The following is a 21,542-nucleotide window of genomic DNA, read 5'->3' as shown; positions in this document are numbered from 1 at the left end:
TTGTCCCCCAGCAAGTAGACCAGTCTGTTTGGTCTAGCTTTCTAAATGAAATACTATGTACTTTGTGTGTTCATCAACAATTGATAATTCCAGATGTTAATCCGTATGATTCTTGTGTAAGATGATCTCCGATTGCAACATCAAATATCCCTGAAGAGTACTGAGTGGCTATTTATGAAGGTCATTGTACTCCAACCCAACTCCTTTCCTTTTCTGTGCTGCACGTCCAAATCACAGCTTGTATCAAGTATGTGACTCAATGGAAAACCTCCTAGAAGCTCAGAACTATGATCATTAAATAAATTCTCACAATAGTGACTCTTAATTAAATCTATTCTCAATGTGAAAAATGAATGAACGCCTGTACTTATAGAGGGTTCATGGCTTCAGGTTTTTGAGCCAATTAAATAAACTAAGTACCTTCAATATGTTGCAGTATAAGGGATTTTACTGTCCCAGTCTGTTGTTCCTACCCATGCAGACCTCTTGCCCTTCTCTCCTTCAGTCAGGAGGACAGGTTTATTCTGTGCTGTCCTATCTTCCAACTTGGACCACTCATGCTAGGCTCAAGAAGAATAATTTGAACCTATTCTGGAAGCATCTTGTATTGCTATTTATTATCGGCACCTAATTCTCTTGACCTGTAGTAGTAATAAATGTTCTGCTACTTAATTCACACAGCATTTCATGTGAGGACTAACAGGAAAGATTGTCAAATTGCAAACCATTCCATGCAGAAGTTATGCTTTGCTGAAAATGTATTTGTTAGCTGCTAAAAAGCACAACTCTATTTCTAGTACTATTCTGTGCATGTTTTTTTTTGTGCCTCTATTCTGTCCACTGAAGCTGACTCAAGCAAGACAGCATTTTTCAAGTGGTTGCAAATCATGACCAGTTCCTAACACACAGGAAGTTAACACTTTTACTTTGAATGTTTTGTAACATTTATGTCCTTCATTGTAAGGGACAGAGGCCACTAGTATTTGTTCCAAGGCTAATTCTTCAGAGCAAGCTAGGTACCAAAGTTTATAGTTTCGTACCCTTGAGAACTTTGCAAACGGAGATAAGGTAGTTCAGCCTGCTGCTATGTGTTACATACGTGATGAAGTTTACAGTATTGGCAAAGATCTGTAGCTCAAATTGTGGATGAGATTGTTGACTTGCTCACCAAGCTGACTTGTTTTTGTTCAGACGCTTTGTCACCATGCTAGATGACAGTATCTAAACTCAACAGACTAGCAATGGACTACAACCCTAGAACAGGCCATCACCATCAATAAACACAAAACCAAAACTAAGAAGAGACACGAGCTACGGGAGAAACTTACCAAACTGATCCACCACAAAACAAGGACAACAACAAACTGGACACATGGATAAGAAACCTATCTAACAGACAACTCACAGAAACAGAGAAAAATGTCCTACTACACAGGCTGAACTATCATCTCAAAGGTGCGAACAGAGCAGACTTCATGGCCACTCTGGAGAATACATTAAAAGACAACAAACTCATGGATGAAACACAACAAGCCATCTGATAAACTATAATCCCCACACTACACTAAGGAACAAAGGGGACAACCTGACACAGCAAAGAGAAAAGCACTTGACAAATTCAGGAAAGACAAGAACGTCATAATCTTACCAGCAAACAAAGGGCACAAGACCGTCATTATGAACAAACCAGGCTGTGTTAAGAAAGCACAGATATTGCTTACAGATACAACTACTGCAGCTTGGTCATAGGATCGTCAGACGTTGAAGTGACTAATGAATGCAGGGCAGATAACTAAAGACAGACTTCATGAGAATGAAATCAGAGGCATAAACACCACCAAAACCCCACCCCCGCCAAGTTTCTGTGGTCTACCTAAAGTACATAAACCAGACATCCCTCTCAGACCCATCGTCTCCCTACCAGGCACACCTTCATGCAAACTGGCCAAGCACCTACAACAGAGATTGAAACACCTAGTAGATGGATCAGCTCATTCTATCCCCCCAATCCAAGATTTCCTCAACACCCTCAAGAACATAAAAATCAGCAACGATGAGGTTATGGTATCCTGTGACATCACAGCTTTATTCACATCAATTGATGTCCCACTAGCCAAAGAAACAGTGGCCACATTATTAGAGGAAACAGCAACTCCATCAGCAAGGACAATATACTTAAATTACTAGATCTCTGCCTCACCACACACTTTGTCTTTAATGGCCAAATATACAAACAGATCAACAGTACACCAATGGGGTCACCCATCACAGGACTCATTGCAGAAACAGTCATGCAAAGACTCAAACATACCACTCTTTCCCCCACATTTCAACCTAAACTATGGATCCAGTACGTAGATGACACATTTGTCATTATTAAACGCAAAACATTAGCAGAGACTCACCACCTCATCAGCGTATTCACGGGGATTAAATTCACAAAGGAAGAAGAAACCAACAGTCACAATCCATTTCTGGCTGTTAAGGTAGAATGACTGACGAACAGGGCATTCCAAACCTCAGTGTACAGAAAAGCAACCCATACAGATCAAATTCTCAACTTCCACAACAGCCTCCACATCACCCACAAACAAAGCTACACAAGGACACAATTTAAATGGGCCAGGACACACTGCAACGCGCCAGAATTACATTGGGAAGAAGAAGAACACTTAGACAAGGTCCTTGCCTTAAACGGATATCCCTGCAACTTCATCCACTGGTACCTACATGACACACAACAACAGGAGGACAAAGTACAGCCTAACACACTTCCCACACTTCCCTACATCAAGAACGTATTGGAACTGACAACAAGTCTCCTGACACCACTAGGAATCATGGCCCACAAACCCACAGCCACTCTACGACTAACTCTCACAAGGATTAAAGACCCCATTCCCACAACATGCAGAACGAACGTGGTTTACAAAATACCATGCAACAACTGCCACAAACACTACATTGGACAGACAGGAAGGAAACTAGCCATCAGAATACATGAACATCAGCTAGCAGCAAAATGGCATGATGAACTCAATATCTGTATATTCAGGCAATGAAGGGCATCAGTTTAACTGGGACAAAGTAACAATAGTAACCGAAGCCAAACGTAGACACGCACAGGAGTTCCTAGAGGTATCGTTCTCCACCCATACTTCAATCAACAAACATATAGAATTGAACCCCATATATAAAGCCATACAGATCAAAACCTGAAATGACAGTACTGAACATAATGGACCGAACAGTATAAATTCCAGTCTGAGTAGAATAACATCACTTCATCAGAGACTGCACTGATGATTTCACCTAACATGGTGACGAAACGTCTGAACAAAAACAAGCCAGCTTGGTGAGTAAACTCATTATGAGGTATCATATTCTTTACAGATACACAAATGCTTCTAGATTATCTGACATAAGTGTTCCATCCTCAAGCCTTTTATTCATATATAAAGAGCAAGAGGGTAACTAGTGAAAGGATTGGCCCACTTAAGGACAAAGAAGGAAAGTTATGCGCTGAGTCAGAAAATGGGTGACATTCTTAATGAGTACTTTGCATCAGTATTCACCAAGGAGAGGGACATGACAGATGTTGAGGTTAGGGATAGATGTTTGCTTACTCTAGGTCAAGTTGACATAAGGAAGGAGGAAGTGTTGGGTATCCTAAAAGACATTAAGGTGGACAAGTCGCCAGGTCCGGATTGGATCTGTCCCAGGGTAATGAGGGAAGCGAGAAAGGAAATAGCGAGGGCTTTAACAGATATCTTTGCAGCATCCTTAGACACGGGTGAGATCCCGGAGGACTGGAGACTTGCTAATGTTGTCCCCTTGTTTAAGAATGGCAGCAAGGATAATCCAGGTAATTATTGACCGGTGAGCCTGACGTAAGTGGTAGGGAAGCTACTGGAGAAGATACTGAGGGATAGGATCTATTCCCATTTGGAAGAAAATGGGCTTATCAGTGATAGGCAACATGGTTTTGTGCAGGGAAGGTCATGTCTTACCAAATTAATAGAATTCTTTGAGGACGTGACAAAGTTGATTGATGAGGGAAAGGCTATAGATGTCATATACATGGACTTCAGTAAGGCGTTTGATAAGGTTCCCCATGGCAGGCTGATGGAGAAAGTGAAGTCACATGGGGTCCAGAGTGTACTAGCTAGATGGATAAAAAAAACTGGCTAGGCAACAGGAGACGGAGTACTAGTAGAAGGGAGTTTCTCAAATTGGAGACCTGTGACTAGTGGTGTTCCACAGGGATCTGTGCTGGGACCACTGTTGTTTGTGATGTATGTAAATAATTTGGAGGAATGTGTAGGTGGTCTGATCAGCAAGTTTGCAGATGACACTAAGATTGGTGGAGTAGCAGATAGTGAAGGGGACTGTCAGAGGTTACAGCTGACTATAATGTGGACTTTTACGTAAAATTTGTAATTTGGAGCTTTGGATACTTAGGATAGAGGCTCTGATTTCGCAACCCCCCCCGCCCCCGCAATCAAGTGGTTGCCCAGGAAGTTCTTTTGCTGTCACCACCTGCCATTGAAAATACTCCACATAGGACAGATTGTTACCTAACCTATTTGGCTGTGTTATGAATACATCATCTTTGGCCATCAACCCTAGAAGTGGGACTTGAACCCATGGCCTGTGATAAATATTTTGATATCTTTTATTGTACACTTGTGGCATAATTTATAATTCAGATAAGAGATTTGTGAAGTTTTAATCTTTTAAAAATATCTTTTGGGTCCAAAAGATAAACATTATTGGTTATTGTATGGGTTATAGGGAAAAGACGGAAAAGTGGGGTTGAGGATTGTCAGATCAGCCATGATCTCATTGAATGGTGTAGTGGATTCGAAGTGTCAAATGGCCTGCTTCTGCTGCTACAAGTTCTGGTATTCTGCTACTATACTCCTTCTTAATTCTGAACTGTACTGTTGATTCTGCCTTTCACAGAAGAGCTGGTCATTCTTTTAGTTGGTAGTGTTTTTTGCTTAATAATTAATGTTTTAATAATACTATTGTACAATCAAGGAAACATTCCAAAGTGTCTCAAACTATGCTGGTTTCTTGTTTTAGGTGACAATGGCAATACTAGACCAAGGGATCTTGATCTTTTGACATCAACCCCTACGGAACCTTTGGCATTGAAAACCCCTCCTCGTGTGCTTACTTTGAGTGAGCAACCTTTGGATTTCTTGGATCCTGAGCGACCTGTTGCTTCAACACAAAGTGATGAGGTAATGATTCAAGTATGATCTATGCACACCCTAATCCTTGTGCCTCTCTAACATAGAATAATGAAAAATTAATGTAACAGGACTATGCTTCAACGAAATATATAACACTATTGCTGCATGTTTATTTTGCCATAAGTAATAAATAAGTATATGTTAGCATATGTGCTATTAATTGGTTCACTCTGGAGAGTAGATGGTAATGGTTTAGTAATAATAGTCAGATATTGCTGATGAGAAGGCCACTATCTGGGGTATGGTGTGGTGTTGATTGGTGCTTTCGGTGTCCCTGTGGGCCTTGTGAAACAGTGTGATGAATGAGATAAGTCTAAGGTTCAAAAATTAGACATGCTTGTTATTAATTTGAGCATGTTTGACAATAGCTGAGTTGTTTAATTCATTGTATTTGAAGTAGGTTTGATGCCTCTTCAATCTACCAAGTAGGCAAGTCTGCACTATTAGTTTCTGAGGTAGTTTTTTGTCTTTTGTAGTTAAAATAGGTGGAATGAAGTTTCTTTGATAACTTGTATCAGACTTCTCTGTCTGCTGACTTTATATATAGGTTGCAGTCTGCAAGATAAAACCAATGTATTGAAAGCTGACTCTTAACTTAATGGAAGTAGTTTGTTATAGAGCAAGTAATAGGTAAGTATGTTTTGTGTAAAAGGAATTCATTGAGATAAAATTAAATAAAGTTAAATCGGCAAAGTTCTTGACGTAAATGTTTCTTGTTACTGAGAGTAGGTTCTTCCAATAAGGGTTTTGGAAACTAGATGGGGAGGAAGGATGATGGAAGGATTGGTAATTTAGGTTTCTGCCAGTGTGATGAGGCTAATTGTGGATTTAATGTATTGGTGTACCACTGTGAGACTTTGTGATGAAAGTATTAAGAAATGGTATGGAAAGTTGATATCAAAGTGTTTTATTGAGTTGTTGTTTGCTTCTAAAATGTTTAGAGCTAAATGCTCACAATAAAAATATAAGAACTTTGACAACTCAGCTAAATTTAATGTAACCTGTGGAGATGTAGTTATAAGACCATAAGACATAGGAGTGGAAGTAAGGCCATTCAGCCCATCGAGTCCACTCTGCCATTTAATCGTGGCTGATGGGCATTTCAACTCCACTTACCCACACTCTCCCCATAGCGCTTAATTCCTTGCGAGATCAAGAATTTTATCAGTCTCTGCCTTGGAGACATTTAACATCCCAGCCTCCACTGCACTCCATGGCAATAAATTCCACCGGCCCCCCACTCTCTGGCTGAAGAAATGTCTCCACATTTCCGTTCTAAATTGACCTCCTCTAATTCCAAGGCGGTGCCCACGGGTCCTAGTCTCCCCGCCTAACGGAAACAACTTCCCAGTGTCCACCCTTTCTAAGCCATGCATTATCTTGTAAGTTTCTATTAGATCTCCCCTCAACCTTCTAAACTCTAATGAATACAATCCCAGGATCCTCAGCTGTTCATCGTATGTTAGGCCTACCATTCCAGGGATCATCCATGTGAATCTCCGCTGGACACACTCCAGTGCCAGTATGTCATTCCTGAGGTGTGGGGCCCAAAATTGGACACAGTATTCTAAATGGGGCCTAACTAGAGCTTTATAAAGTCTCAGAAGCAAATCACTGCTTTTATATTCCAACCCTCTTGAGATAAATGAGAACATCACATTCGTTTCCTTAATCACGGACTCAACCTGCAAGTTAACCTTTAGAGAATCTGGACTAGCACTCCCAGATCCCTTTGTACTTCTGCTTTACGAATCTTCTCACCATTTAGAAAATAGCCCATCCCTGTATTCTTTTTTCCAAAGTGCAAGACCTCGCATTTGTTCACGTTGAATTTCATCAGCCATGTCCTGGACCACTCTCCTAAACTGTCTAAATCTTTCTGCAGCTTCCCCACCTCCTCAGTGCAACCTGCCTGTCCACCTAACTTCGTATCATTGGCAAACTTCAACAGAATGCCCCAGTCCCTTCATCCAGATCATTAATATATAAAGTGAACAGCTGCGGCCCCAACACTGAACCCTGCAGGGTACCACTTGTCACCGGTTGCCGTTCTGAAAAAAAGCTTTTTATTTCAACTCTCTGCCTTATATCAGACAGCCAATCCTCAATCCATGCCCGTACGTCACCTCAAACACCATGGGCCCTCACCTACTCTGCAGCTTCCTGTGAGGCACCTTATCAAAGGCCTTTTGGAAGTCTAGAAAGATAACATCCACTGTTTCCCTGATCTAACCCTACTTGTTACCTCTTCAAAGAATTCTAACAGGTTTGTCAGGCATGACCTCCCCTTACTAAATCCATGCTGACTTGTTCTAATTCGACCCTGCACTTCCAAGAATTTAGAAATCTCATCCTTAATAATGGATTCTAGAATTTTACCAACAACGGAGGTTAGACTAATCGGCCTATAATTTTCCATCTTTTGTCTTGATCCTTTCTTGAACAAGGGGGTTACAAAAGCGATTTTTTTTTTGTTCCAAATCATCTGGGACTTTCCCAGACTCCAGTAACTTTTGAAAGATCACAACCATTGCCTCTGCTTTTCCTCAGTGCCTCCATCAGAACTCTAGGATGTAGCTCATTGGGGCCAGGAGATTTATCAATTTTTAGACCTTTTAGCTTTTCTAGCACTTTCTCTATTGTAATGCCTACCATACTCAACTCTGCTCCCTGACTCTCCTTTATTGTTGGGATATTACTCATGTCTTCCACTGTGAAGACTGACGCAAAGTACTTATTTAGTTCTTCAGCTATTTCCTTATCTCCCATCACTAGCCTTCCAGCATCAATTTGGAGTGGCCCAATATCTACTTTTGCCTCTTGTTTGTTTCTTATGTATTGAAAGAAACTTTTACTATAATTTCTAATATTACTGGCTAGCCTACCTTCATATTTGATCCCCTCTTTCCTTATTTCTCTCTTTGTTATCCTGTGGTTGATTTTGTAGCTTTCCCAGTGCTCATGGCCATCTTATAGGCTGTCTCTTTTTCTTTGATACATTTCCTGACTTCCCTTGTCAGCCATGGCTGTCTAATTCCACCTCCCCCACCGTGCCCGCCAACCAGATACTCTTTCTTTTCTTTGGGATGAACCTCTGTACTGTGTCCTCAATTACACCCAGAAACTCCTGCCGTTGTTGCTCTGTCTTCCCTGCTAGGCTCTGCTTCCAGTCGATTTTCGTCAGTTCCTCTCTCATGCCCCTGTAATTATCTTTATTTAACTGTAACACCATTACATCCGATTTTACCTTCTCTCTTTCAAACTGCAGACTGAACTCTACCATATTATGATCGCTGCTTCCTAAGTGTTCCCTTACTTTGAGATCTTTTGTAAAGCTTACATAGCACTAAGTCCAGAATAGCCTGCTCCCTGCTCCCTCCATCACAAGCTGTTCCAAAAAGCCATCTCTTAAGCATTTCATGAATTCCCTTTCTTTGGATCCACCGGCAACATTATTCACCCAGTCCACCTGCATATTGAAGTCCCCCATGATCACTGTGACCTTGCCTTTTTGACATGCCCTATCTATTTCCCAGTGCATCTTGAGCCCCTGGCCCTGACCACTGTTAGGAGGTCTGTACATAACTCCCATTATGGTTTTTTTGTCTCTGTGTTTCCTCAACTCCACCCACACAGACTCCACATCCTCTGACCCTATGTCATTCAGTGCCGTAGATTTAATTTCATTCTTAACTAACAAGGCAACCCCGCACCCTCTGCCCACCTCCCTGTCTTTTTGATAAGTTGTAAATCCTTGGATGTTTAACTGCCAGTCCTGAACCTCCTGCAACCACGTCTCTGATGCCTACCGTATCGTAATCATTCAAGACAAGTTGTGCCATTAATTCATCTACTTTGTTAAGAATACTATGAGCATTTAGGTAAAGTGCCTTAAAGCTAACTTTCTTATCATTATTAGAAATATTGGAAATCATAAGATGTCCTAAGTTATCTTTATTCAGAGAGTAGTAAGGGAATGCAACGCTTTGCCTGCAACGGTAGTAGATTCGCCAACTTTAGGTATATTTAAGTCATCATTGGACAAGCATATGGACGTACAGTGAATAGTGTAGGTTAGATGGGCTTGAGTTCGCTATGACAGGTCGGCACAACATCGAGGGCCGAAGGGCCTGTACTGTGCTGTAATGTTCTATGTTATCCTTCCTTTTTGCTGCATTCCTAGTCTGCCTCAAGCTTAAACCCACCTGCACACATGCTATCCTGCTGCTTTATCTTTCCATTTAACTCCATGCTCTCTGTCGCTTTCGCTTCCCCCCCCCCCCCCCCCCCCCCAAAAATCAGAAGTTTAAAGTCCTACTGACCACCCTGTTTACCCTTTCCGCTAGACCACTGGTTCCAGATCAGTTCTGGTGGTGACCGTCCTAACGGTACAGATCCCCCTGATGCCAATGCCCCATGAAATGGAATCCCTCTTTCCCACACCAGTCCCTTAGCCACGTGTTTACTTCCCTAACTTTCTTATCCCTATGCCAGTTGGCACGTGGCTCTGGCAGTAATCCGGAGGTTATGACCCTTGAGGACCTGTACTTCACTTTCCTTCCTAGTGCTTGATAATTCCTGAACAGGTCCTCTACCCTAGCTTTGCCTATGTTTGTCCCAACGTGGACCACAATGACTGGATCCTCCCCCTTCCACTCCAATATCCTTTCAAGTCGGTCGGAGATGTCCTACACCCTGGCATCAGGCAGGCAACACACCATGCGGGATTCCCGATCCGGCTTGCATAGGATACTATCTGTCCCCCTAATAATAGAATCCCCTATAACAACTACTTGTCTTTTTGCTCCCCCCCTCTCGAATGGCCTTCTGCACCGTGGTGCCGTGGTCAGCTGGCTCATCCTGTCCACAGCCCTTTTCCCCCCGTCTGAATAGGGAGCAAGAATCTCATACCTGTTGGACAAGGTCAAGAGCTGAGGGTCCTACACTCCTGAACTCAGAATCCCCCTACCTGCCTCACTTACAGTCACACCCTGTTGTCCCTGAACACTTGTTAAATTCGAATTACTTAATCCTGAACACTTATTGAATTTTGAACTACTTAATCCTTGTCACCTTGTTATACCTTGTCACAATTCAGTTATCTGCAGTGGATGTAAATCAGTACACTTTGAGTGTAAAAAAGTGATAAAAGAATTGGCTTTGTGATATGACATAATGGAATATTAAGCAAAATGTGTTTTTCTGTCACAGGAACATAAAGCAAAAAACAAGTTTATTTGGCTTATCAACCCCACCCTTATGTGCACTACAAATATATTGTTTGTCATGGAATACGTTCTGCTCACATTTTTTTATGAATGAACTTTATGCTTAATTACTTCAAATCTCAGAACACTTATGTGGAAGTCCAGAACAGTTGACCATGTGCTAACGTATCATTTAGAGAACTTGATCATTTTGTTCCTCACTTAATCCTGTAAGTGTCTGTCATAATTTGCCATCTAATGTTTTCTTCATTTGTTTTAAGTACTTCACCTTCTAATATTATAGTAGCACCAGGCAAGGTTTGTATGAGTAGTTTTCTTTTTAAATGTGCTTATGCTGGAAACCTTTCCAGTAATGTGTGAAAAATGTATGATTCCCTACGCTGGTTCAGAAATATAGTATCTCATTTTAATATTGAGATCTGTTTAGAAGTTTATCCAAAATTTTAGCGACAGCGAATAAAGTCGAAATTTTACAAAAATACATTTCATTATTGGGCAGCACGAAGGTATTAGATACAGCAGGATAAAAGGGAGAAACTGAAGTGATGGTTGTGGAAGGAGCTGATTTGATCCACGTGCTGCTTTATATTAGGTAAAGGTTAGATGTTGAAAGCTTCTTTTGAAAGAATGTAGTTATTGAATAATGCTGTGTTTTTGGAAATCATTTAAATAAATCTGTCTGCTAACTTGAATATGTTCTTTTCAGTTTTGTTCACATAGTCGTGTGCGGAGGGAGCGTTCAATGAGCGAAAATACTACTCGACAGAATGGGCAGCTTGTAAGAACAGAGTCTATGTAAGTAGACTTTGGGCAATATTTTAGTTAAACTGAAAGCTGCAGTAATCTTTCTGTATCTTTCTTTAATGATGCTGTTTTGTTCTTTGGCATACTTTTTCTCCAACACATAATTGGGTAAGCTATGTCCTAGATCATGTGTCATTATATTTGTTGTTTAACTCCTTTTAAATACGTCCAGTTTGGTATGTAATAATCCAGGACTTGGTTGTTATCCACTCCTGAGATTTGTTTACGCGAAATAAATTGCCGGAAAGTATTTCATTGTTCTTGAGCACATATTCCTCTTGATGAAGTCCTTTGGCCTACAGTAAATTAGGTTTTGTATTAGAATATACATTTCAGTGGCCTTGATCAAAGATCATTGTATTACCATCATCTCCCAACAAAGAGGAATTGTTTCCCTTTATCCTTTGATTCAGCAAACGGGAAGCTGAACAATAAGTTAGGTTTGAAACATTTGTGATAAATAACTATATTATTAAACAAATTTAAACAAAATGTTCTGTTTGATCTTGATTGAAGCAGATTTAACAATTAATTATTATGTTGCCTGTCATTTTTCTCCACTCCATTGTTTCATTGCAATGGAGTAAACATTTAAGAAAAAATGATTTGTAATAATCATTCTGTACCATAGAGTGAACTTAAAGATGACGACTGTTAATGGAAGAATCTAAGCTGGTGGTTTTGTTTCTGGATGGGTTATCCCTATGTAGCCGTCAAGTTGAAAAACCAAAGAATCTTAATTCGCCCTTTGCTGACCTGAAATTGTGCACAATGCACAACGTTTGGGGATGTAATATGCCATACATACTTACTGCAAAAGATGTTTTAAACTGTAATGAAATGAAGAAGGTGGCACTCCTGGAACACAATGACTTATAGCAAATAAGAGAACAAGCAGGACCATTGATTTGCATGCTTCATAATTTTAATTAACAGTGCAAGGCTGCATTTATTTCAAGGGCCTGACAGTCTGGTTGGGAAATGTTAATTGCATTTAAATGAAGGACTTAATGTTTTAATGCATGTATAAAACCATGCAGCACGCTGACCAGAGACAAAAAAAATACTGCAGATGCTGGAATCCAAGGTAGACAGACAGGAGGCTGGACGAACACAGCTAGCCAGGCAGCATTTAGAGGAAAGGAGAAGTCAGCATTTTGGGTATTACCCTTCTTCAGAACTGGATGTGTGTGTGTAGGGGAAGTTGCAGATAAAGTGTGATAGGGACAACGGTAGCAGAATGGTGGTGATGAGTGGACTCTGGTAGTAGGTGCGACCTGCTTGGTCGATGGGAGGGCCAAATACGGTTGGTAGCTGGAAGGGAGGATTAGGCCTCGTGAAAGGAGAAAGTATGCAATCCAATTTGATTCTACAACAGTTAATTACATTTCAGGATTGTATTAGGGTACATAAATTATGCCATTCAGATTAATATTTAGAAATAGTAAACTGTTAATTTCATTTTGAGTTCATATCAAGTGACAGGCTGATTAAAACCACTTCTGAAATTTTATTTCAAAACTGTGGCTGCAAGCTATACCTTGATATTCATAGGCATCTCTATCACCTTTATACATACCAAAAAGCCAGTTTATCTTTTCTTGTATTTATATTGGTTACTTGAATCCAAAAATTGTTTTAAGAAGTTCTGAATAAGAAATTTACTATCACTATTATTTCTTATGGAAGTAAAGCTCATCTGAAATATGGGCAACTTGATGTCCAGAACTTGGATCTTTTATAACCGTTCATCTTGTACTTAAATTGAGTGGATTTGTTGGAAATGAATGAAACAAAATTGAATCCCGGAATGGAAGAAGCCACAATGAAAGTTTTAAACCTAAAGGCGTTACCTCAGTTTTACTACAAAATCATTTCGGATTTGCAAATTTCCAAAGATTCTAATATCAGCACTTTTGTTTGAGAGGAAGCATACACAGTTTAGTTAACAAACCATTTTCTTTGCTTTCTTAATATTTCGAAGAGGAAGAGTAGTTGAGTAAACTTTGGATTCTGAGGCCATGAGTTGCCTTCCTACTCACTGATCTTCTGCAGTGCCAACTTCCATTTAACACCTGACAGAATTTTAAATGGTGACTGAACCATGGGGTTTCTGGCTGATTTAATTTTTTCAATTTTTTTAAATGGGATGAATGGGTCTCTGGCCAGACCAGCATTTGATTTCAATCCTTAATGCCCATTGAATTGAATAGCTTACTCACCCGTTGAGGTTGAACCACATTTGCTGTGGGTAAGGACAGCAAATTCCTTTCCCTTAAAGACATAAATGAACGGATGGGTTTTTATGACAATTGTTGATAGTTTCATGTTCATCATCGCTGATCTCAAATTCATTAACTGAATTTAAGTTCTGCCAGCTGGCATGGTGTGATTTGACCCAATGGATTACTAATTACCACTGCACAGGACCATTATCCAAGCTTCTCCCCATAAGCATGCTGTGCCTTTTGCAAGCGGGTGATGGATGGGTAAAGCGCAAGATTGAGAGATCCTGTTAGCGACACCTCTTCCATTTACCTTTCAGTGTATCAGATGATGTTGACCCTTTGTTTATTCAAAATATATTGTGCATGTGCGTTACTGGATTCTCAAATAAAGCAAGGCTATAGCAAGGTGAATGAATGAATTGCATGAATCTGATTGCAAGAAGACGCTGATTATTTTCATAGAATCCCTACAGTGTGGAAACACACCCTTCGGCCCAACAATTCCACACCAGCCCTAGGACCATCTCACCCAGACCCATTCCCCTATAACCCACCTAATCTACATATCCCTGAACATTATGGCAATTTAGCATAGCCTGAACATCTTTGGACTGTGAGAGGAAACCCACACAGACACGGGGCAAATGTGCAAACTCCACACAGACAGTCACCCAAGGGTGGAATCAAACCCAGGTTCCTCAGAATTCAGTAATTTGGTGATGTAATATGCTATCTTTTTAACCCCAATCAAAAGTGCTTTGGAAAGCACTTTTTGCTAGCGTAATAGAGCAGTCCCAGGTCACCTAGATAACCAAGTGTGAAGCTGGATGAACACAGCAGGCCAAGCAGCATCTCAGGAGCACAACAGCTGACGTATCGGGCCTAGACCCGGGATGGGGAGAGAGTTCCTAAATAAATAGGGAGAGAAGGGGAGGCAGACCGAAGATGGATAGAGGAGAAGATAGGTGGGGAGGTGGGGAGGGGATAGGTCAGTCTGGGGAGGGCAGACAGGTCAAGAAGGTGGGACGAGGTTAGTAGGTGGGAAATGGAGGTGCGGCTTAAGGTGGGAGGAGGGGATAGGTGAGAGGAAGAACTGGCTAGGCAGGCGGGGACGAGCTGGGCTGGTTTTGGGATGCAGTGGGGGGAGGGGACGAGCTGGGCTGGTTTTGGGATGCAGTGGGGGGAGGGGAGATTTTGAAGCTTGTGAAGTCCACATTGATACCATTGGGCCGCAGGGTTCCCAAGCGGAATATGAGTTGCTGTTCGTGCAACCTTCGGTTGGCATCATTGTGGCACTGCAGGAGGCCCATGATGGACATGTCGTCTAAGGAATGGGAAGGGGGGGTTAAAATGGTTCGCGACTGGGAGGTGCAGTTGTTTATTGCGAACCGAGTGGAGGTGTTATGCAAAGCAGTCCCCAAGCCTCCGCTTGGTTTCCCTAGCGTAGAGGAAGCCACACCGGGTACAGTGGATACAGTATACCACATTGGCAGATGTGCAGGAGAACATCTGCTTGATATGGAAAGTCATCTAGGGGCCTGGGATAGGGGTGAGGGAGGAGGTGTGGGGGCAAGTGTAGCACTTCCTGCGGTTGCAGGGGAAGGTGCCGGGTGTGGTGGGGTTGGAGAGGAGCGTGGAGCACTCTCTCACGGAGAGAGTGGTCTGTCCGGAAAGCAAACAAGGGTGGGGATGGAAAAATGGCTTTGGTGGTGGGGTCAGATTGTAGATGGCGGAAGTGTCGGATGATGCTGCGTTGTATCCGGAGGTTGGTGAAGTGGTATGTGAGGATGAGGGGGATTCTCTTAGGGCGGTTATTGCAGGGCGGGGTGTGAGGGATGTGTTGCTTGAAATGCGGGAGACATGGCCAAGGGCGTTCTCGACCACTGTGGGGGGGTGGGGTTGAGGTGCGGCGGAGTTGCAGCCCCTGAAGAACACTGACATCTGGGATGTGCGGGAGTGGAATGCCTCATCCTGGGAGCAGATGAGGCAGAGGTGAAGGAATTCCAAGTGGATGCTAGGGGACTGCTTTGCAGAACACCTCCGCTCGGTTCACAATAAACAACTGCACCTCCCAGTCGAGAACCATTTTAACTCCCCCTCCCATTCCTTAGATGACATGTCCTCCATTGGCCTCCTGCAGTGCCACAGTGATGCCACCCGAAGGTTGCAGGAGCAGCAGCTCATATTCCGCTTGGGAACCCTGCAAGCCCAATGGTATCAATATGGACTTCACAAGCTTCAAAATCTCTCCTTCCCCCACTGCATCCCAAAACCAGCCCAGCTCGTCCCCGCCTCCCTAACCTGTTCTTCCTGTCATCTATCCCCTCCTCCCACCTTAAGCCGTACCTCCATTTCCCACCTACTAACCTCATCCCGCCTCCTTGACCTGTCCGTCCTCCCCAGACTGACCTATCCCCTCCCCAACTGTCCTCTCCTCTCCACCTATCTTCTTCACTATCCATCTTCGGTCCGCCTCTCTCCCTCTCCCTATTTATTTCAGAACCCTCTCCCCATCCCCCTCTCTGATGAAGGGTCTAGGCCCAAAACATCAGCTTTTGTGCTCCTGAGATGCTGCTTGGCCTGCTGTGTTCATCCAGCTTCAAACTTTGTTATCTTGGATTCTCCAGCATCTGCAGTTCCCTTTATCTCTAATCACAGTTCTAATTCACCTGTTCAATTTACTATTTGTTCCTTCCATCTCTGTGGGGATTTGACTATATTGCACTTGCTTGGCTCTACTAGGGATTTGGGATGCACACTTGAGTTTCAAATACTTCTTTCCATTTTGTTCTGCTTCCCTTCAAAGATTTGAATTCAAATCCTCCAATTCAGCAACCAGAAGCTTCCAGGATGTGATGCTTCTGTTCAATTTTGGCAGGACCACGTCTTTGCTTCCGAAGGCTAGGGGCTTCTGTTTCCATTCTTAAGCCCGAATAGTTCACCCATTGGGTGAAAGTTTGGGAACTAACCAGCACAGAAGCAGAATCTCATGATTGTAACCTTGACCTCAGGTCCATTCACTATCTTACCGAGCTCTGTATGGCTGTGGCTTGTTCTGGTTCACCACATTGCAGAAACATAAAAATTTTCAATGTAAAACCTGGAATTTTTTAATGTTAGACACCAGATTGAATATTCACTGGCACATCAAAAAAATCGGGTTGAAGTGGGGATCACCTTTACCAAAAATAGTCCTGTGCTAATTTTTAAAATTCAGAAACTTTAAATATTCTGTAACTTTTTGATTCATTTCTCTAATACTTTGGTGCTACAGAGTAGCTTACTAAAATATTACTTCTGTGGATTGTTTAAGAGTACAGTTTTGCCATAGGCAAGGTAGTTGAACCTTCTGTATTGTTCATTGTATTTCGTGTACATGATGGAAGTAACATAAGCCAAAAGGATCCCTTGGAGTACTTCTATAATGTAGTATTAGCACTGATGCAAGAAGAAACGGGTAACAGACTGAGATGTGTCATTGAAATGCTGTTTACTTCAGATCTGAATATTTGTCTTTTAAGTTAAAGTACACATTATGTACTTGATAGCTGGGAGTAGTTGAATGGAAAGTAAAGAAAATACTGTTCTGGATGAAGTATACTTCATGGGGATCCCCTTGACGACTGTTCTTCCTGTTTATTGGCTTTCCATTCCAAATTTTCGAAAGGAAATTGAGATCCATACTTCGCTAATATTTTGTGTTTTTTTTAAAATATGAGCAAATCACGTGAAGGTGCACCATCAATGCTGTCGCCTTTTAAAGTGAACTATCTTCAGAGCCTGGAAGTAACTAGAGACTAGTGCTCTAAAATATCACTAATATGAATCGCACTGTCTGTTATTTGTACTTCTGTCTGAATTTGATTTCCATGTTTTTCTCTTACACTGTTGTATGCATATGGACAGAGTGACACCAACTCCCCAACCTCAGCTTGAACCTCGTCTTTATCCTCCACTCATCTCCTCTGAAGATGGACCAAACGCTTACTCTCCTCATGGCATTTTGTCAATAATCCACTCCACCACCCGTAGGGCCTACCAGCAAGTCTTGGACATGCTAGATGAAAATCGCAGAAGGTGATTGGCTGTTGGAATTCAATTGCGTTGTGTTATAATACAGTAGAAGATGCTAATTTCTTGTCGCAGGCATTACTTCACTGTAATGTATACATTTAGAGGCTGTGGCTTAAGTCTGATTTCCATATTCTAATAGTAAAATATGGGTCTAAACTTCACTGTTAGTGATTGGTCGTGGAGTATACATTTCATTTCTGCATTTTCCTTGCATTATGAGTTTGTATGCTTCATCTAGCTGTCAATGGGAAAAGTATAGGACTGGGTTACTTTGGTAGAAAAGTGGAACTGCCCTATCTGCTGGAAGTCATGAGTTCCCAGTGAATTGGCAGCAAACAGACTGTGTCCATGTAACAAATAAAACTAGAATTTTTTTAACTTGAGTAACTGACCATGCAGCTTACAGTTGTTCCAATTTCAATTTGTAGTGTAATCCACCAAAATGGAAAAATATGTAAAAGGAGCATCTAGAGCTGTGGAATATTCAAATTTCAATCTCATGCTCCACTTTTTTTTCTATCTACAAAACTACATGCACTCCTGGAAAAAGCATGGAAACAAGTGGAGCAGGCTGTTTTCGGGGGATGAGGTGAGGAGAGGCAAATGTTGACATTGAAAAAAATTTTAGGGAAATTAGTCTCAAATCCTTGATGGCAATTACACAAGCTTCAGAATACCACAATTTACGGACCTATCCCTTAAAGCTTCAAATGTCTTCCACTGGCTGGAAGATCTCCTTTTGAAAACTTGTTTACTAATAGTTGGTCTCAACATACCTGGGGTAACATAGGAGAATTCAGTCAGGGTTTTTCCATGTGCAGTGATTCGCAATAAAGGTATCCACGTGTGTGAGACAAGGTTGTATTTGTTTACGAATTCCCGTCTGCTCTTTTCACCCTGTCCCTGGTGATCAAATAGTTATTTACATAACTGTTGTCCTGGTGGGTGAATTATTAAAAGGAGACCCATGTCTTTGATACATGATCAGTAAATCAATTCTTCAAAGGAAAAAGGGTGGATTGAAAAAAAAATTGGTGTTCATATTAGCCCAACATTTATCTCTAGAGAGCTGATAGTGAAGATTTTGCTACCTCCAGATGAGTCACATCTTGTCTTTTCTTTAGTATGCTCTACCTCGGCTTGTACTGTGTTTTGCAAAAGCGTGATTGTAACTTCACAACAACGTGCCAAAAATATAGCTTTTCTTCTTCGTAGCTGATTTGTTCCTGGTACCTTTGGTTTTGTTTTGCTCTTCACAGTATCGTTATGTGGTGCTCAGTGTTTTTCGAACATGACGTGGCATTTATTACTCATCCGTATTTGCCCTTGAGGTGGTGGTGAGTCACCTTCTTGAACTACAGTATGGTAGATGAAGATATTCCCACAACGTTATTCAATATAAATTTGAGGATTTTGATTCAGCAGCCATGTGGCAATGCATTGTGTGGCTTGGAGAGGAGCTTTGAAATGGTGGTCCAATATCCTGCTGCTCTTGTCCTTTTGAGTGTTTGTTTTTGGGTAGTGATGTCAGAAACATAGGTGAGTCACTGCAGTGAATCTTTTCTGATTAAGTACCAAGGACCAGACTGATGTCCTTGGAGAAAATCCAATCCCGTCTAAAGCAGAGTATGCGGTTGGAATAATTTCTCATCAAATAGTAGACTTGAAGATGAGTTTTTACTATAATTCTGCAGTTCCAGAGTCATAGAGATGTACAACTTGTGAAATGGACCCTTCAGTCCAACTCGTCCATGCTGACCAGATATCCTAAATTAATCTACTCCCATTTGCCAGCATTTGTCCCACACCCCTTTAAACCCTTCCCATTCATATTCCCATCCAGATGCCTGTTAAATGTCGTAACTGTACCAGCCTCCACCACTTCCTCCAGCAGTTCATTCCATACACGCACCACCCTCTGTGTGACATAGTTGCCCCTTAGATCCCATTTAAATCTTTCCCCTCTCACTTTAAACCAATGCCCTCTAGTTTTGGACTGTCTACCCTGGAGAATAGGCCTTGACTATTCACCCTATCTGTGACCATCATGATTTCATAAAGCTCTATAAGGTCACCCCTCTGCCTTTGTCGCTCCACGGAAAATAGTCCCAGCCTATTCAGCCCTCTCCCTATAGCTCAAATTCTCCAACCCTGGCAATATCCTTAAATCTTTTCTGAATCCTTTCAAGTTTTAACATCTTACCTGTAGCAAGGAGACCAGATTTGAACGCAATATTCCAATAGTGGCCTAACCAATGTCCTGTAAAGTTGCAACATGACCTCCTAACTCCCATACTCAATGCACTGACCAGTAAAGGCAAGTGTACCAAATGCCACCTTCACTATCCTGTCTGCCTACAACTCCAATTTTAAGGAACTATGAACCTGCACTCCAAGATTTTTGTTCAGCAACACTCCCCCATTTGGCCTACATCCTTCCAAGCATTTCCTATTCACACATTCGTCCAATTGCCTTTTAAATATTGTTAATGTACTCACCTCCACCACTTCGGTTGACAGCTCATTCCATATGCATACCACCCTCTGTGTTTTATACTATTATGTGTATAAATCCTGCACTGATTTGCTGTATCAACATGTAGCCCTTCTGATTTATCGAGATGAAACTCTATCTGCCACTCCTTGACCCATCAACCCAACTGATGAAGGTCCCGTTATACTCTCGGGCAACATTCTTCATTGTCCACTATACCGATTTCGGTGTCATCTGCAAATTTACTAACAATAGCTCATTTACTTGCATCCAAATCATTTGTATAACTGACAAAAAGTGCACCCAGCACTGATCCATGCGGCACACCACCCATCAGTCTGAAAAACAACCCTTCACTGTTCTGAGGAAGGCTCACTGGACCTGAAACAATAATTCTCATTTCTCTTTACAGATGCTGCCAAACTTGCTGAGCTTTTCCAGCAACTTTACCACTGCTCTCTGTCGCCTACCTTCGAACCAGTTCTGTTTCCAAATGGCTAGTTTTCTCTGTATTCTGTGATCTAGCCTTGTTAAGTAGTCTACCATGTGGAACCTTGTCGAAAGCCTTACTGCTTGTAACAGTTTATAATACAATGGAAAATGATCAAATCAAGAGTTTGAGAAATGTGCACTTTTTAAAAAACAAAGTTGTGTATGTTGTCTGTGGAAAATTCCTAAACAAAAGCATTGAAAGCTACATAAACTATTGTAGACACAGTAAATCAATCAATGATAATAAAATGTGAGGCTGAATGAACACAGGCCCAGCAGCATCTCGGAGCACAAAAGCTGACGTTTTGGGCCTAGACCCTTCATCAGAGAGGGGGATGGGGTGAGGGTTCTGGAATAAATAGGGAGAGAGGTGGAGGCAGACCGAAGATGGAGAGGAAAGAAGATAGGTGGAGAGGAGAGTTTAGGTAGGGAGGGGATAGGTCAGTCCAGGGAAGACAGACAGGTCAAGGAGGTGGGTTGAGGTTAGTAGGTAGGAGACGGAGGTGCGGCTTGGGGTGGGAGGAAGGAATGGGTGAGAGGAAGAACAGGTTAGGGAGGCAGAGACAGGTTGGACTGGTTTTGGGATGCAGTGGGTGGAGGGGAAGAGCTGGGCTGGTTGTGTGGTGCAGTGGGGGGAGGGGACGAACTGGGCTGGTTTTGGGATGCAGTGGGGGAAGGGGAGATTTTGAAGCTGGTGAAGTCCACATTGATACCATTGGGCTGCAGGGTTCCCAAGCGGAATATGAGTTGCTGTTCCCGCAACCTTCGGGTGGCATCATTGTGGCACTGCAGGAGGCCCATGATGGACATGTCATCTAAAGAATGGGAGGGGGAGTAGAAATGGTTTGCGACTGGGAGGTGCGGTTGTTTATTGCGAACAGAGTGGAGGTGTTCTGCAAAGCAGTCCCCAAGCCTCCGCTTGGTTTCCCCAATGTAGAGGAAGCCACACCGGGTACAGTGG

General features: G+C 42.1%; 1 protein-coding gene across 6 annotated transcripts in view; it reads left to right on the top strand.

The window, feature by feature from the left end:
- mffa (mitochondrial fission factor a) overlaps positions 1-21,542 on the top strand; it is a 42,235-nt gene that overhangs the window by 10,292 nt on the left and 10,401 nt on the right. For 2 of the 6 annotated variants that reach the window (XM_048542294.2, XM_048542295.2), the window contains exons 3-6: positions 5,089-5,249; positions 11,196-11,284; positions 17,428-17,598; positions 18,146-18,184. In XM_048542294.2, coding sequence (XP_048398251.1) covers positions 5,089-5,249; positions 11,196-11,284; positions 17,428-17,598; positions 18,146-18,184 — 460 coding nt within the window. The remainder of the gene's footprint in view (positions 1-5,088; positions 5,250-11,195; positions 11,285-17,427; positions 17,599-18,145; positions 18,185-21,542) is intronic. The other 4 variants (XM_048542298.2, XM_048542297.2, XM_048542299.2 and 1 more) reach the window with 2 other exon arrangements.

Source organism: Stegostoma tigrinum, chromosome 14 (assembly GCF_030684315.1).
Source record: "Stegostoma tigrinum isolate sSteTig4 chromosome 14, sSteTig4.hap1, whole genome shotgun sequence".
NCBI classification, from domain to species: Eukaryota; Metazoa; Chordata; class Chondrichthyes; order Orectolobiformes; family Stegostomatidae; genus Stegostoma; species Stegostoma tigrinum.
Note: the sequence above shows the minus strand (reverse complement) of the source record. Positions and strands in the feature narration are given on the sequence as shown.